This window comes from Ammospiza nelsoni, chromosome 12 (genome assembly GCF_027579445.1).
Source record: "Ammospiza nelsoni isolate bAmmNel1 chromosome 12, bAmmNel1.pri, whole genome shotgun sequence".
NCBI classification, from domain to species: domain Eukaryota; kingdom Metazoa; phylum Chordata; class Aves; order Passeriformes; family Passerellidae; genus Ammospiza; species Ammospiza nelsoni.
The window spans coordinates 8641986-8659581 of NC_080644.1; the positions used below are offsets into that span (position 1 = coordinate 8641986).

A 17596-nucleotide genomic window follows, 5' to 3' on the forward strand; every position below is an offset into this window, starting at 1 on the left:
GCACCCCCAATTCCCGCTGGCAAATCCCTCCTGCCCGGCCCCGCCAGGCCCCGGGGAGGCAGGGAAGGGGCTCCGGGGGTGTGGGGCTCTGATTTTGGGCATTGCGGGTCTGACCGAGCGGGTGGTGCCGGCTGCCCACTGGCGGCAGGGCCGGGGCAGTGCGGGAAGCCCTCCCAGCCCCATCCCGGGGTTCCAGAGACCTGGAAAATAACACACCCTGCTCACAAAGGAGCCTCAGAGATGGAGAAATTGTCAGCAAAAGCCGTGCTTTAATTGCTGTGTATAAAAACATGAATCTCTTAAATGCTAGGAGACACAAATTATTAAAAATTAAAATATATCAAAGGAAGGATGTATTCCCCGCCTGGGAACAGAGGTTCTCCAAGGACCCAAAGGACATGCTGTTGGTGTGTTCCCAGATCCAGGGCACTGCAGGGAGAATTGTCACTGACCAGAGTCACCAGTTCAAGGCCCAGAGAAGTGTCCTGGTGGCCCAGCCTGCTCCTCTGCTGGTGCAGCTCCTCACACTCGATGCTGTGGGCTGGTTTCATGCGCTGCTGGAGTGCTCCACTCTCTGGTACAGTGCGTGTGTGCAGCTGGCTCCTCTTCCACGTCTCTGCTTAAACACATTTGCTTCCCACACCCTGCTGGGCAGTGATGAAGGTCAGGAGCAGCAGCTGCAGCAGCAGGAGCTGGGCAGGGGCTGAGAGCAGCCACCCCTCCTGCCCCAGGGCTGTGTGCTCCCTCCCCTTGGCATCAGCACCATCTCCCCTGCTCCAGCAGTGCCTGCCCTGCCACCTCCATCACAACCAGGATGGCAAAACCACATCTTGATCTTCCCTAGTCCATTACAAACGTTGTGTGAAAATTATCAGGTGGGAGCCCATGTTCCAGGAGATGTCTCCGCCATAGAGGAGAAGGATCAGCTGGAATTATTTTAAAGTGAAAGGACAGGACTATCCTCCCCTCCTGCCTCCTCCCAGACCTGACCTTCCTGTCCCATGTTGGGGTCCTGGTCTCCTCAACCATGAGTCCTGGTTTTTAACTCATTTTTCCTGAGTGTCACTACTGCCCTCCAGCAGCACAGGGCAGTGACTTGCTGATGAAGGTCCTGCAGCTTCCTGCAAGGCTCAGGGCAGTGAGCTGCTGATGAAGGCACTGCAGCTCTCCCATCCTGTCCCACAGCCCTGCCACAAATGTGACATTTTCTATTTCCTCAGTAGCAATGCCACAGAGGCCAGGGGCTGGCAGTGGGCAGCCCCCAAAGGCAGCACTCCTGCTGGGACAGCAGCACACCTACCTTTTCCTGGAGAGCTGCTGCTCTATCTCCTCCAGGGACTGTCCTTTTGTTTCAGGCACAAAAAGGTAAATGAACACAACAGCCATCACTCCCATCAGCCCATAGAGGAGAAACATCCAAGAGAATCCAATGGCATCTGCAGAGATTCAGGTGTGTGAGTGTAGGAGTCACATTGTGGGGTACAAAGGAAACTGGTTGCTTACTGTGAGGTGGTTACTGGTGCCTGACAGGGGCACCTTATTTTGTGAAGATTTCAAGAGGGTTGAGGAACTCCTTATCTACAAGGTTTGGACTGAGAATTGGCAAAGGGAAAGGTTGGTACATGCCAGGCTTTGCCAGCAGCAGGGGGAAGAGGGCAGCTGAGGGCCAGGACCAGCAGTGCCTGCTGAGCAGGGCTGTAAAGCTGCTTGTGTGGAAGCTGCAGGCTCTGTGTTTCTTCAAACTGTGGTGCTACAGTGCAGCCCAGTGGGCAACTGGTGATTTTTATAAATGAGAGGCTCTGAGCAGAGCTGCTGGTGCCTGGCTTTCCTGCTCTCAGTAGCAAAGGGTCACACCTATTCCAGCCTCAAGTCCTCACGGATCAAAATGCCACTTAAATCTCCAAATGGCTTATGGTGGCCTTCCCTAACCAGAGGGAAGGGGCTACTTACCAACAAGGTCCAGGAAGGAGAGGCTGATCAGTAAATTAGCAGCCCAGTTAAAGCTGTTACAGAAGGCAAAGGCTCTTCCTCTTATCCCAGCAGGGTAAATCTCACTCAGGACCAGCCAGGTCACTGCACAGATCAGAGAGATCACAAAGACAGCGTGGAGTTAAGCAATTTGTTTGGGAAATGGGCAAGGGGGATTCCAGCAGGGGGTTTAAACTCTGGCTTCACCCAGCACCCACTGCTGCTGGTGTCAAACATTCATCGATCTCAGAGGCTGATCACAGCAGAACCCTTCAAACCTCCTGGGCTCAATGCTTCATGCAGGAATGAAATAGCAATAAACAGGCCCAGGGAGTAAAGGAGAAAGCAGGGTAGCTGGTCATTCCATGCACAGGAGATGAAGAGACCTGACAGGCCTGCTGTCAGGTCATGCTCTTTATAAAGAAATGAGAAAAGGGTGGAATTAGGCAGACAACATTGCATTTGGGCTAAAATCAGAGTTAAAGCAATACATATCTTTAAGTCTCTCTCATCCTGGGGTTATTTTGCTTGAAATAATTTGCAGGGTGGCTATCAAACCCATGAGACTTGCTCACCTAACATTCTTTTCTTGAGTTAAATGCTGTTTTCTCACATCAAGGCAATTAAATGCCAGAAAATAGTAGAACTTACATGGAAGCAAGAACTAATCTTTAATCTCATCTGATGAAAAAAAACTAATAATAAATGGAATAAAAGAACCCCAATTGATATTGAGAAACTTCAAAAGAGGTTCAACTTCCAGTTCTGCACTGACTCTCATAATCACACAGCAGAAGCCCTTCAGTCCCTCTGTCCTCAGCCCTGTATTTTCCTCCTCACCAGGATGACAGGGACTTTATGTAGTGCTTGTAGGGTTTGTAGGATGCTCTGATTTTCCACTGAACTTCAGAGAAAAAAACAGCTTTACAAGGGTAGTGAATAGCATGGAAGAGAAAGTTACTCCAGTGCAGTAGCTGACAGAGCTGCAGTGCTAGAAAATGATTGAGGGGACAGGAGGGGACATATTTCCAGTTCCCAGACAGTGAGCTGCTCAGCACAGCAGATACACAAGGAATGGTTCAGGCAGGCAGCTTGCAGACCAGCCCTAGTTTCATTCTCTGGGTTAATGCAGGGATAAACACCACACTTACTTGGCCCAAATCCAATTGAGAAGGCACTCACAAAAGCCATCATGCTCAGCAGTGTAATCCAATTTAAGGCCGTATGTTGTTCCCAGGGAGCAGCACTGAGGGGAGGGCTGGTGCTTTCCAGTGCTCCTTTCCTGGACTGACCTGCCAAGTCCCTTTTCTGAGTGAGGGAAGGATCAGAAATAACCTCTTTGCTTTGGGTGCGGGCAAAAACTTCTGTGAGGCTCCTTGTGGCAGCAAAACCAGGGCCTGCCTGGCTTCTGGCAGCACCTGACGCTGGTGGGATGGGTGACACAGCTGGGACAGGTGACACAGCAGCCTGGGGGAGCACAGGTGGGGTCAGGGGGTGCTGGCTGAGGCTCTGGGATGCATTGGGGCCCATGGCTGCCCTGCAGTCCCTGGCCATGGCCAGAGGAGCCATGCGGCTGGTGAGGCCCAGGGTGGTGACAGACATGGCCATCACCACACAGCCTGCCATGAGCAGCACCCTCCTGCCTGCCCTGTCTGCCAAGGCCATGGCCACCAGCGTGGCCACCACCTTGATGGCTCCCAGCCCAACAGAGGCCAGGATGGCTGAGGAGTTGCTCTGGAACCCCACCGAGTGGAAGATTTTGGAGGCGTAGCCCAGCACATTGGGCTGCCCAGTGAACTGCTGGAACAACACCAGCCCCAGGCCCACCAGAGTTCTCCTCCTCATGTTATCTCTGGTCCTAAAAAGATCAAGAAATGAGTACTGCTTCTCCTGATAGGGGTCCCGCTTGGCTGCTGCTCTGCCCTCTGTGTCCTGCAATGGGATGAGGCCCTTCTGGCAGTCTGAGTCCCATGAGCTTAATTTAATTGGGTTCACTGGGAGAAAGAGGATGCTGAGGAACTGCATGGCTGCTGGGGCAATGGCCAGCCCAAACATGTACCTCCACCCCTCATCCACATCTGCAAAGACATAATTCAGTGCATAGGACAGCAGGATGCCCACGGTGATTCCTGCCTCATAGAGAGACACCAGCAGGCCTCGCTGGTGAGCAGCCACCATTTCTGAGACGTAGATGCAGCAGGCCATGGATGAGACAGAGATGGCAAAGCCCACAGTCACTCTCCCAATGACCAGCACGGTGAGTGACCTGGCCAGGGTGAGGATGAGGCTGCCCACCAGCAGCACCAGGTTGCTGACCAGGATTGCTCTCCTGCGGCCATGGCGGTCAATGAGGATGCCCCCGGCCAGGGAGGCGAGGAGGGCTCCGATGAGGACGGCGCTCACCAGAACCTCTTGCTGGAAGCAGCTGAGCTGAAAGTCTGCCTGCAGCTGCAGCAGTGCTCCAGAGATTATCCCCAGCTCGTATCCAAATATCAGCCCACCCAGGAGAGACACTGTTCCGGACAAGAGCAGGACCAGCAGTGCACGACCTGGAAAACAAGCAAGCAGTGCTAGGTTCAGTTTTCTGATGCTATAAAACAAGCTGTCAGCATGCACAGGCTGGAAGAACTCTCCCAGGACAACCACAGTTTTCCATCAACAAAGTCATGATGTGGAATTCCCCCACAGGTCACTAAGTCACATGTATAGATGCACTTGCAGACAGTCACACAACCCATCAGACTTCCACTAACTGCAGGGGTACTCATTTGGGGTGCAGAACTTTGAAATGAGGACTTTTAAACAGAGTTAAGACTTGTTTTTAAGTGCAGGACAGTGATTTGCAATGCCTGGAGTTGTACAGTAGGATCCTCTGTGGTATCTCTTGATTGTAACTACAAATTGTGTTCTGGGCAGGAAATGCAGCTTCTGCTTTCTGGTTCTGCATTATCATTTTCACATTTCAGTGCATATGGTATGACCAGCTCTCCCTGCAGGTTTTGCATTCTTACTTCATATTGTGTGGTTAAAAGCCCTGCTCAAAAGTTTATTTTTCCTCTATTTCCTCCTTTAGTTAATCTTGTACCTTCTGTGGGGTGGCCCTGATTTCTTCATTTCTCCTTCCACAGCCCACAGCTCCCAGGATCTCCAAATCAATTGCAGTCTCTTCAGGCTGGTCCAGGCCCACAGGACAAACATCACTGTGAGCTGAAAAGTTTACTGTCGCCACCCTCAAACACAAGAAGTGACTCTGTGACCTTGCCCTTCCCAGAGGGCTGAGTGTGCCAGTTTCCCAAATATGCAAATTTAGCTAAAATAAGACAAAAACAGAAACAAAAGCAACTCAAACTAACCCACCCCAAACAACCCTATAAAACCAAGGTGCTGCACATGCTTCTCACCATGGGGAGGGGATGAGGGGGTGACCATGTATGAACCATGAGCCATGTTCCACCAGCAGGGATTGCACTGGGGCAAGAGCTGATGTGGGGACCTCTGGGGACAGAAGTGACACTGACCTCACTTTCAATCACACTTTTGAAGCATACGTGAAGTGGATTAGTTTTGCGGTTTGTGCTGTATTGCAGCATGAAATGCTATCTGCATTCTTTAATTTAATTAGAAATACTCACACTTTTGGTAGGCTGTACATGGAAAAAATGTGGGCACAACCACCAGACTGTGGAAACTTTTCTCACCCTGCTGAAGGACTTTTTTCCTGTCACAAGCTGTGTTTAATGGGAAGTGTCTCTGCTTGGCCTTTAATTACCATTATCAATAAAGGCTATTTCTCAGTGACGGCTGTATATAAATACAATTATTTTTATTTATTCTCCAACCCTCATTTGTGCTACTTATGCCATCCCAGCTATCCCAGTCCTTCCCACCATGCTCTGTGTGACCATCTGAGCTGCTTTTAGCACTCCTTGTCCATGTTATGCAGACAATTAGAAAAAATATCTGCTGAGAACACAAGGCACAAGTGGCCATTCCATTAGCTTCAGGCCACAAATTCTATTAGGCACAGACAGTCCCATGGCTGATTTCATCAACTTCTGCTGCATGTCTTGTTAACTCAATAAGCACTCGGGGCTTATGAACTTTGACTGAAATCCAGTTAGTGTATCGTCTATTCTGATATAGCTGGGGAATTTGAGGACTCTCACGATCTCCACACGAGGTTTGGAGGAGCAAGGAGCTGTGCCAGGCGATTTTCTCCCTACAGCAAAGCGGTGGGAGGACCGTGCTGCAGGACAGGGCAGTGACCGGCTGTCCGGCCAGGCTGGGGCTGGGCCGGCACGGGGCTGACCCGGGCTCTGCTCACACCAATGCTGAGGCCAACAATCGGCACGGCACAGCAAACCCAGCTCCCTCCATGCTCCCGAACCCGCTCCCTCCCGGGACAGCCCCGGGAACGAACCACAGGAAATTCCTTGGCTCCGACGCTCGCTGTACGCGCTGCCGGGACCGCTAAAAACAGCACGGAAAGAAAGGAAGGGGCGGGGGATGCACCCAAGCCTTTAGGAAAAGTTGAAAACTTTTTTTTTTTTTGGAAATGTCTCCCCGGGGCAGCGCGTTCCCGTCCCTCCCCGGCCGCCCCCCGTCCCGTCCCGTCCCGCACCGCACTCACCCATGGCGGGGCCGAGCCCCGGAGCGCCGCGGGGCGGAGCGGGGCCGGAGCGGCCGCAGCCACGTCGCTGTGCCCTGCCCCCGGCCGGGCAGCCTGGGGCTTGTAGGCGCCCTGCCCGCCCCTCTCGGGGGCGGGGGTCCCGGCCCGGGGGCGCTGCACCGCCCCGGAGCGGAGCCGGTTGCGGGGCCGGGTCCCCGGGGATGGGAGAGGCCGGAGGGGTGGCCGGGACACGGAGGTGCGCGGGGATTAGATCCTTGTGAAAAACGCCGATCGCTTGTTTTTAAAGTTTCAAAAGTTCAATAGTAACAAAATGGTTATAAAAATAGTAATACAGTTAGAGTATTAATAATGTGGACAATTTGGATTAGGGCAATATGAGACAATAGAAACAAAGAGTTACAGATGTCCGGGTACCTTTTTCTGGGCAGCATAAGTCTGAAAAAGGACCAGGTTAACAGAGGATTAACCCTTAAAAGCAACAGCCTGTTGCATATTCATACACCTCATACATGATGCATAAATTCCATTCAAACACAGGATTCTGTCTGGTCAGTGTCAGCTTCTTCCTCATAATCCTGCCCCAGAGAGGTGGGAAGAAATTAATTCCTCCTGATAATGGAGCAATAAATTCTCTTTCTCTGAAAGATTCAGATATCCTGTGACTGCTATCTCAGTGCAAGTCCTTTCTTTAAAAAAAAAAAAAATCCTACATAGCATAGTTTCTATTTTAACATTTTGTTATAACCTAAAACTGTATTTAACACGCTACTTAAGAGATTTAATACAGCATTACTTTCTAACACAACACATATAATATTCATTTTAATATTTGCAAAAAGCCAATCATAAAATACGCATTTTTCACAGTCCAGAAATGAGGATGTGGCTCTGGTGGCTGGAATGTCAGCTCTGTCCCCAGCCTGTCTCACTGGAGGAACAGAAATCTCCTCACTGCCAGCAGAGCTGCTCTTGTGCAGCTCTCTCTAGACAAGGAAGCCTCCAGAAAGTGCACAAGCGATTGACAGTTTATTCATGTTTTTAGATAGCTTGGCTGGAAAGTCACAGAAACCTGCTAAGAACAGGGTGGCCACTTGAAAGCTGAACCAGTTCATGGCAGACAGCAAACACTATATGTTTGTGTCTGGGCTAATGTTCCACATTTGGGGATGCAGGGCATGCAGTGATCTTGCCCATGATCTCTGGCCCCCAGAGCTCAAGCCAAGGCACTTTGGGTGAGCTGTGTTAGGAACTGGACGAGATGTCTCTCATTCATTATTCCCCACCGTGCCAGGCAAAAAGCCAGAGAGAACCTGGAGTCCTCATCAGCCTCAGGGCAAACTCACTCTTGGCTACATGATCTCCAATTTGCCTGAACAATTCCTTCCTTCTGAGATTATTTCAGTGTGAGAAAATAAATTATATTTTTCTCTATGGCCACTCAGCATTTATTTTTCTGCCACCTGAACATTTTCTGGAGGCTTCTTGGTCTCTGGCAGGACAAGAAATATTATTAGCACTGAGAACAAGAAAGTGAGGTCTTGGTGAGCACAGGAGGAGCTTTATGGTGTGTTTACCAAAGGAGGACAAAAAGATGACATCAGTGTGTACAGAAATGCAGATGCACATGGACACTGTGGAGGCTGTGGGTTATTGCCCTCAGGAGAAAAGGGTGAAAATGTGCTATGATGTGCAGCAGGGATAATTTGGGGGGGAAAAAAATCATCTTTATTTGGGGTCCTTAAAGTACAGCTTTCTTATCACACCTTCTGTAGCCAGTGGGTGTTCTGGGCCTGCTGAAAGAATTCACAGAATGACCAAGTTGGAAGAGACCTTCAAGATCATCAAGTCCAACCCATGCCCCAACACCTGAACTGAACCATGGCACCCAGTGCCACATCCAGTCTTTTTTTAAACACATACAGGGATGGTGACTCCACCACCTCCACAGGCAGACCATTCCAGAGCTTTATCACTCTTTCAATAAAAAAAAAACTGTTTTGGTTTTTTTGTTGTTTTGTTTGGGTTTTGTTGTTGTTGTTGTTGTTGTTGTTACTTGGTGGTGGTGGTGGTGGTTTTTTGGGGTTTGTTTTGGTTTTTTATCCTCAGCACCTTTGTCCATAAGCTCCACCTGAGAACGCCCTGGGGGGGTTGGATCCACCACTGCTTCATGCCTGCAGGCACGTTCCTGTCCTTGCTTCCCTCTGAGATGCCTTCCTCCTCCTCCTCCTCTGCCCTCCGTGTCTCTTGGCAGTGCCTTTTCCCCTCCGATCCTTATCTCGATCCTTATCTCGCTGCTGGCTGCCGGGCTTGCGGGGCGCGTTCCTGCCTGGCAGGCGCACAGCTCCTCCCCAGGGCTCAGATATCCATCCCCAGGGCTGAAACATCATCCCCAGGGCTGACACATCCATCCCAGGGCTGAGCCGCAGGAATGTGCTCCTGAGAGCTCTGCCTCGGGAACCGCAGCCTGTGTTTGGCACCACCACCTGCCTGCGATTGCTGGAAATGTTACCTTCTACCTCTGAGCTGCAGCAGCTGAAAGAGGCTGTAAAATCACAAATTGAAATACAAATACAACAGGAGAAAGAATCCTCACCACACTCTCAAGAGTATTTTCTTCTATTATGGTTGACCCTTAGGAAGGGGCTCAGGGGACCAAATTGACCAAACTCAATTCAGTTCTTGATGGAAATGATGGTCCCTGAGCTGGCAGAAGTGGCCTGGATGGAGCCAGCTCACAGGAACCTGCATTTATTGCACGTTCATTTACATCCCAGAGAGGTTTCTCCTCCTGATGCCAGGCTGCAGGTGTTTTCTGTTAGGACGTCCTAACCCAGGGGGTTCCCTGGCAATGCTGATCCCACCAGAAATATTGTTCCCTTGTACATTTTAGGGATGCCTCCAGCATGGCACCCTTCAACAAATCAAACTCATCCCTTTTTCCATCTGTCCAGCTCAGAGGATGGCAGGCTCCATCTCTAAATAAGCTGGGAGAGCTGCTTCAAGGGCTGAACATGATGCCAAGGGATCTGCAGGACAGCAGGGACGAGCCCATGAGACCTGTCTTGACTCCCATTAGCTTTGTTTGCTGAGCTGCAATTTTTAAACTTAATTACATTGTTTGTGAAAGGAGAGTTTGTAAATGCTTGTCACCAGGAGCACAAAGTTACATAATGAAACCATTTACCAGTCAGAGCAGTTCTCTGGGGTGATTCCATATTCCAATAAAAATACTGGGTGATACCATAAATATTGTAAATGGCTCTAGTTAGTTTCCAAGGGCTATGTCAACTGTTTATTTCTTTAAAAGAGAAAAGAATAAGTGAAATCACAGGGAAGATAAAATTTAAATAAATAAAATAAAGGGGAAAATAAAGCAAAAATATTTTCTTTCATATTTTGAAAGCTCTGGAGGAGGTTTTAGTCAGCATGAGAGAAAACCATCATGTTTGCCAGAATAATGAACCCAAGGCTATGTGTGTGCACTTATAGGCTGTATATGTGTGTTTATGGGGGTATCTGTGCACAGATGCTCTGATAAAATCTGTTCACAACACAGGGAAAATCTGCTTTATTTGAGTGTTTGAGGCATTTGCAAATTCCAGCCACAGAGAATTCACCCAATTCCCTGGGCAAGCCCTGCCACAGCTGCAGGAGGGTGCCACGGGTGGGCAGAGTTGCAGGATGGATTATCTGTATCATTGAAACCTTGGGAAGGTTGTTTAAAAGTTGTCACTGAAGCAAAATAAATATTTGCCAGGCATGATCCCACCGTGCAATGACATGTAAGCTGTGTGGAATGTGTTAATAAAATATAAATGTTCTGAAAAGGAAACAAATGCTGTGGGTGAGAAAACAAAGACAAAATGGACTTGAGGCACCTCCAAAAGCAACAATTGAAAACATATTGACATGGGCTGGGCTGAATTCTCCTGTATCTTCTGAGGAACATATTTGCAGCATGCACAGGTCACCCAGTGGGGCAGTGGGTTTTCAGGGTGCCATAAAACCCAAAGAACTGCTCTGGTGAGGTTTTTGAGGATAATGAGGTTTATCCATTTTTTTCATAAGATGGCAGTGGGGGGCTTGGCTGCTGGAGGAAGGGGGATCCTGACCCACGGCATGAGTGGCCCATGGCAGAGCTGGGGCAGGAACTTTGGTGGAGCCCAGCGTGGGCACCCGAGGTGACAGCACGACCTGCTGCAGGCTGCTGATCCTGGCACCTTAGGGGCAAGCCCCTTCTCCTTCCCAGCCACACCTGGGCAGCTGCAGTGCGTCTGCACGGGCTCCAGCAGGGGCTTTTGGCACATGAAAGAACAAGAGTCAGTGATGTCCCAGAGGTGAAGCCCCCGCGGTGATGCTGCAGTGGCGGGGGTGACACTGCGACTGCGGTGTCGCAGGGATGATGGCACATCCCTGGAACCCTGGAGGGGGGATCCACAGTGATGCTGGGAGAACCTCGGGGGAACCACCAGCTCCCACTTGCCACCTCGGGAAGAAACACGTCCAACATCTCCCTTGCGGGCCGGCTTCAGGTCTCGCTCTTGCACCGGCAAATCCACGGGAGGGCGCGCCGGCTCGAGGATGCTCAGGAAGGAGTTCCACCATGCTGCAGTTACCCAGAGGCAAGGAGAGGGCAGCAGGGCTCCCGGCGGGAAGCACAGGGAGGGGTTTGGAGGTTTGGAAGGAGCAGCGCCGACAGCCCCTGGAAGAAAGCGGGACAAAGCGCGTTATAGCGGGGGCGGCCGAGCGGTACAGCCGGGCGGCGCTTCGGCACTTCGTAGCTTTCCGTCACCTCTCACCGAGCGCTGCCGAGGATGGCCGGAGATTGCCGAACACTGCCGAACAGGCGCCCCGCGCATGCGCTTTGTGTGTCGCAGCGATGGCGGCGGCCCGGATGGAGGCGGGCGGTGCGCGTTCGGTCGTGGCGGGGGCCGCGGGCGCTGCCGCCATGGGCGACGTGGGGCCCGTAGACCCCGCCACGGCCGAGCTGGGGACCGCAGGCCCCGCCGCGGACGGTGCGGAGTGCGGGGCGGGCGACGCCGTGGTGGCGGAGGAGCCGCCGACGCCGCCGGCGCTGCCGGGGCTGCGGCTGGTGCAGCAGGGCGCTGAGGCGCACGTGTACCGCGGGCTCTTCCTCGGCCGGGCCGCCGTGGCCAAGCTCCGCGTCCCGAAGCGCTACCGACACCCCGCGCTGGAGGAGCGCCTCAGCCGGCGCCGCATGGCCCAGGAGGCGCGCTCGCTGCTGCGGTGCCGGCGGGCAGGTGGGCACGGGGGCGGGCGGGAGGGTCGGGGCTGCTTGGCAGGACGGACGGACAGACAGACACATCCCGGGGCGGGACACACGGACTTACAATGTGAGCCCCACCCAGCACCCCGGATCCTCAGGTCGCTCAGAGCAGATCTCAGGCACTTGGCGCTATCCTGAAGGATGCGGGGGCTCCTTCCGAGGCCGGGGCGACGCGCTCTGCTCTTTCGGGGTGCCCCTGAAGCTCATCTTGCCCTCGGTGTGTCCCAGAGCGCGTTTTATCGGGGAGGCTCCCCCAGGAGGGGCTGAGCTGCCAAATCCTTGTAAAGCCGCGGGGCTGTGCAGATGGCTTGGATTGAGTGTTGGCCAGGCCACTCCAAGGGGTGAATCACCAGTGGCTGGGGGTGATCTCAACTGGCATTTCTGCTTAAAGCTTTTATTGGTTGTGTTTTGTTAAAGTAAAGCTGGGAATCATGTAAATTAGCTGCTGGCATTTGATTTGTTCTTTTAAATAGGGATTCCAGCGCCAGCGGTCTACTTCGTGGATTATGTCACCAACTCCATCTACCTTGAAGATATTGTAGACTCAATTACTGTTCAGGATCATATTTATTCTGTACAAAAGAGTGGAAGTGATGCCAGCGGCCTCCATAAGTTAGCAGAGAAGATGGGTGAGCTGTTAGCAAGGATGCACGATGAGGATATTATCCACGGGGACCTCACAACTGCCAATCTCCTCCTGAGGCCACCCACGGAGAACCTGGACCTGGTGTTGATAGACTTTGGACTCAGTTTTATTTCAGGCCTTCCAGAGGATAAAGGTGTTGATTTGTATGTTCTGGAAAAAGCCTTCATTAGCACTCATCCGGATACTGAAGCAATGTTCCAAGCTCTGCTAAAGACCTACGCAGCCACGTCTAAAAAATCAGGTCCTGTGATCAAAAAGCTGGATGAGGTTCGGCTAAGGGGAAGGAAGAGATCCATGATTGGGTAGAAGAGAGTGGGGTTAGGGATGGAGAAATAGTAGGTTTTACAAAGAGCGTTATTTATATTTCTAGTTGGTTTTATTTCACAGATCAGTATTTTGATAACTGTGTCTTCAAATAAATAAACTTGAAAGAGTTTTAAGTGTCATCAAGTAACCGAAGTAATTGTGAGATTGGGGCACGGCCAAGAGAGAAACAATTAGAGGTCACTTCTGTCCTAAATGTTAAATATTTCTAATACAAAGTAGTTCACAGTGTCATTCTACTCGTCTGTGTGTGGTTAGAACCATCCAGAGCAATCTTGGCCTGTAGACCATAAATTTGTGGGAGGTTCTTACTCCAGAGACTACAGAACAGCATCTACAAAAAGTAACTGAGAAAAACAAGTGTGTTGTTTTTCTCAGGAGACTTTACAACAAAGGGTTTAAATCTGTTATAAACGACTCAACACATCCTGAAAATTTTCAGAACTGAATTCTGGAACATGGGCAATGCTGGAATACACTAATATAAATTGCTTTTATTTTCTTTTGGTAGTAAATTGTCTTTTTTTACTCTCAGTCAATAGCACTGTCTGAAAGAAATATAAAATTGGTTAATCCAGAGTAGTTTTCTACTGAGAAACTTCTACTTTAAGCAAGAAGCCTGCTGTAAATTTCCTCTTTTGGAGCTTTATAAGGGGGATTGCTGGTATTGCTGTTGCCTGTCCAGGTAGGCTGTTGGCAGAGGTAGGTGGTAATTGTCTTTTTTTATGTAATGTTTTCTCTCTATTACTTCATTTTTCCGGTTTACTGTATCTAACAGAGTGAACGGAAGGTGTGCCAGAGGAGAATCTCGCACACCCCACAGTGGATGGGTTAGGAGATTATCAGCTTTGTGAGCAGGTTGGGGTGTGAATGTGGGAGCATCATTGTCTGCAGGTAATGATGGAAAGAAATGGTGAGCTTTATGCTGAGCGATTTGCTGTGCTGGGCAGTCTTTATCCATCAGGAAGAATCTCTGTTCTCCTGTGCATTCCCACTTCTTCCTGAGCAATTTGCTGTGCTGGGCAATCTGTATTCATTGGGAAGATCCTCTGTTCTCCTGTGCATTCCCACTTCTTGCTGAGCAATTTGCTGTGCTGGGCAGTCTTTATCTGTTGGGAAGATCCTCTGTGCTCTTGTGCACTCCCTTATGCTCTGAAACTGCTCTTCAAAAACAGGGAGTGCAGTCCCTCGCCTCTGCACAGCCACGGGCCAGTCCCGTACTGATCAGGGGGCAGAGAAGGAGAGAAGGCAGCTGTGAGGAGCTGCTCTGGCAGGCAGGGCAGAAGGATTGAGGGCTTTTCCTGCCCCCTTGGAGCAGCGCAGCCGAGCAGAGGGGACAGAACAGGCGGCGCCGAGAACCACCACGCGCCTCCGCAGCTCCGGCCTCACTCCGCGCGGTGGCGCCGCCGCAGCGCCGCCGCCCCTGATCCCTCAGGTGGCCGGTTCGCGTCCCGCGCCCGCAAGTGTCCTGGCGCGGCGGGCTGCCCGTGCCCGGCGCGCATTTCACCTCTTGCCAGAAAAGCCGCTGGGCGAGTGCCCGACCCCGGCGTGTGGGGCACGGGTTCCACCGCCCAGCCACAGCTTTGGTACCGCGCCAGGCACCCTCGTTCCCTGCAACGCCCGGGTAAGCTGCCGTGTTTTGTTCAGTGCCTGCGTGCCCCGAACACTCCTCGGCTCTCCTTCCCGTGTCGCGCGAAGGAGAGAACGGAAAAGTCCCTGCTGCTGCATCTTCTCCTCTTCGGTCAGTCCGGAGCGCACACCGACACTCGGATCGGTGCTCCCCGGGTATCCCGTGGACTGCTGGAGCGTCGTGGCACGGTGGGGAGCAGATGGATGTTGAGCTCACGAGTCCCGAAGGAGGGGTGTGAGCCCCGAATGCCTGACCCCCTTGCCTGCCATCCCCCATCTGTACAAACAGCGCTGTCCCCGCTCCCGGTGATGCCACGATTGAGTTCTGTTTGCACAGCCCTTTGAAGAAGTGTGTTTCCAGCTATCACGGTGTTTGTTGAAATGCGGCTCTCCCTGCGGGACAGCGGAGCAGAAACAAAGGCGATCCGCGGGAGGTGCTCAGGGCGGCGCGGTGCCCCGAGCCGGGTCGGCAGCCTGAGGTCAGGCCAGTCCTCCCGGGGAGCTATGCGTGGGACTGCCCTTCGAGCAGGGACTGCTGGACTGGCCTCTGCTGAAATCAGCTCCGAGATGGAGCTGCAAAACAAAGCAGGACATTACTGGTCATGAGAAGCAAAATGTTTTGTTTTTTCACTGCGTGATAAACCCTTCCTTGTTATATAAGTGTTACTTTCTGCACATCTGTGTTAGGGCTTGTTGATATTTCCTCTTGCTCAGCCGGGTGTGTCAGATGGATTGCTATAGAGAATGCTGAACTGTTGCTGTTTGAAGGTTGAAAAATCTCAGCAGGTTTATGTCCAGCAAAAAGGACACTGGACATGCAAAGTGTTCACATCTTGCAGCCTCAGCTGTATCAGCCCCTCAGGAGCTGGACTCAATGATCCTTGGGTTCCCTTCCAACTCACTCTGTGATTCTGGGATGAGCTGTGTCTGCAGCAGCACCTCCTTGGATGAAAACCACTGGTTCACAGAGCAGGTGGTGGTTCCAGTTTTTGTTGGCTGGGAATAGCTTGACATGCTGCTGTGTTAGCTTTCTGTGCATCTCTGTGCTCATAAACACAGAGATTTGAATTACTATTATTGTTGTTATTAAATAATATGCTATTGCATTATTAACACTCAGGCTTTATATCTAGTGCATGTCCGTTCTTGTAAGATAAATAGGACTCCTAGTTTCTTTCTTGTGGTTTTGTGGTTTTTTTCTTCCTGAATAGTTTATCTGCTGCAAATCCACTTTTGAGCCACCAATATTCCTCCAGAGTTTGCCTGACTTTTGACAAAGTCCTTGCAACCCACACTGGTGGAAGTGGTGATGTCCTATCCAGAGTGGTTGTTCTCCCAAAGGCTGTGTTGTCCTTCAGCCCCCACAAAACCTTCTTGCTTGCCTGTTGGGGGGACCCTGAGATTGTGGGATGTGACAAGTGGTGGCTGGTGGTGCACAAAGCCACTGGGGGTCTCTCTGCCACCATCACTAGCAGCAGGAAAATCTGTATGTTCAGGGAACACCTTTGAGCAGAATGTATTTACAGCTGTGTACTGGATGTGCAGATGATCACTGGGTCTTTCTCCTGCTTGAATATTTTTGCTTTTAAAAGTGAATTGTTGTCTCAGGGTGTCAATTCCAGGCCTGCTGGGAACAGCTTCATTTCCAGAGGCTTCCCAGCACCTCCCTGACCTTGCTCTACACCTGGATATCACTCAAAAATGCCATGAATACAAGGAGGTGCAGATAAGATGTGGAAAGAGGAATGAAAGGAAAGAGGGAAAGACAAATTAAATGGAAATAGAGATGTTTTGTCAGCACAAAGTGCAGTGTAGTATTTCTGAGGAAAATGCTGTTTATTGATGGCATTACCTTTTCTGTTTATTTTGGTATCTGACATCATCAGTGGTTTCTGTGGTGGGAGTGGCAACCAGCCCGACTTGAGGTTGACAATAAGACCAAGTTCTGTTTTGCCCACTGATGCCATGGAGGCAGAACTGAACTAAGGGGATTTTTGGAGATATAAATATGAGTTGGAGACCTAGAGGAGCACTAAGAAGAAAAAGAAACATTAAAAAAAATCCCATTCAAGCAAGAAACAGGGATGGAGACACTGTTGAATAATCTGGGAATGCTGTTGCCATGAATTTTGGACAGGGGCTGCTCTGTGATAGCAGTTACTGTGTGTATATGTAAAAACTATGCATACAAGATATATGGTGTAGCTTTTTTCAGTGAGCTTTTTTATAGTCTAAGCCTTGATGTCTGCAGGAAATTGATATTTTCCAGTTTTGCAAGATGCAGAACACTGATAACCTTTTGCAAGCCTCTTCTCCCATCACTGCTGATAGAAAACCACGTTAGTGCAATAAAAGCATAAAAGCTCATTTGTAACCCAGGGTTCACTCTGTGAGGGTCACTACAGATAAATAAAGCCCCTCCCTGGCCCAAGCACAAGCTGTGTCCCACAGTGGTACCTTTGGGCACTTCACAGCACCTTTCTTTTGCCAATAAACTAAACTTAAAGTAATAGCCCAGGAATGGTCTGAGCCCAGTGATGGAGAGAAGGCACAGGGCAGCTGCAACTGCTGCTGGCACTGGAAATGGGGGTTGTAGAGATGGGGTTTACAAGAAAACAAACTAATTAAACGTTAATTCCCCTCTGAAGGCCAGGAGGACCAGCGTGCAGCCCCTGCACAATGGGCTGGGCTGGGGAGCTCTGCAGGCTGAGCCAGCATCTGCCCCACTGAGCCCAGAGGGGCTGGGGAAGGGGCTGGGGCTGTCCCGGCCTGAGCCACCACTCACAGGGATCATGCTGTCTGTCCCCTGACCCTGCACACTGCCAGAAATGAGTATCCTTATAAGGGAAAGAACAAACTGTGCTCGTTGTTATTGTTTTGAAGCTTTTTTTAACTTTCAAGGTTGATTTTGAGAGGTTTGGTAGAGCTCCTTTGGTCCGGCATGTGGCACACACTCAAACACAGGCTCCCAGTCTCTGCCTGATGGGTATTTTGGGTAAGCTGAACCTGTTTTAAGCAGATGCATTGTTTTACTGGCCTGAATTTTGCTTTCACTCATCCCTCTGTCCATCCTCTCCATCATGCACCACCACCCGAGTCATGAAGCAGCTTC

At 50.8% G+C, this 17596-nt stretch overlaps 2 protein-coding genes across 3 annotated transcripts; one reads left to right on the plus strand and one right to left on the minus strand.

The window, feature by feature from the left end:
* Window positions 1–249: 249 nt before the first annotated feature.
* On the minus strand, window positions 250–6614 carry SLC2A10 (solute carrier family 2 member 10). 2 transcript variants are annotated; one of them, XM_059480844.1, is made up of 5 exons: window positions 6599–6614; window positions 3120–4517; window positions 1951–2073; window positions 1301–1436; window positions 250–644 (listed from the first exon to the last, which is right to left on the minus strand). In XM_059480844.1, exons 1-5 carry the CDS (start codon window positions 6600–6602, stop codon window positions 548–550), a joined length of 1758 nt encoding a protein of 585 aa, XP_059336827.1. In that variant the 5' UTR covers window positions 6603–6614; the 3' UTR covers window positions 250–547. The 2 variants fall into 2 exon arrangements, with proteins under 2 accessions (XP_059336827.1, XP_059336826.1); XM_059480843.1 differs by having other exon boundaries at window positions 250–647.
* A 4848-nt stretch (window positions 6615–11462) lies between these two features.
* TP53RK (TP53 regulating kinase) lies at window positions 11463–13357 on the plus strand. The gene is made up of 2 exons (XM_059480816.1): window positions 11463–11859; window positions 12359–13357. Exons 1-2 carry the CDS (start codon window positions 11478–11480, stop codon window positions 12835–12837), a joined length of 861 nt encoding a protein of 286 aa, XP_059336799.1. The 5' UTR covers window positions 11463–11477; the 3' UTR covers window positions 12838–13357.
* Window positions 13358–17596: the final 4239 nt, after the last annotated feature.

What these genes read in the sequence shown, in the direction of transcription:
- SLC2A10 (XM_059480843.1), bottom strand. An exon ending in CTCCTTCCTGGACCTTGTTG is followed by an intron (nt 1,437 to 1,950) that starts GTAAGTAGCCCC and finishes GAATCTCTGCAG; the next exon opens with ATGCCATTGGATTCTCTTGG. An exon ending in CAGCAGCTCTCCAGGAAAAG is followed by an intron (nt 648 to 1,300) that starts GTAGGTGTGCTG and finishes ATCACTGCCCAG; the next exon opens with CAGGGTGTGGGAAGCAAATG.
- TP53RK (XM_059480816.1), top strand. Translation starts at nt 11,478, where the DNA reads ATGGCGGCGGCCCGGATGGAGGCGGGCGGTGCGCGTTCGGTCGTGGCG. An exon ending in GCTGCGGTGCCGGCGGGCAG is followed by an intron (nt 11,860 to 12,358) that starts GTGGGCACGGGG and finishes TCTTTTAAATAG; the next exon opens with GGATTCCAGCGCCAGCGGTC.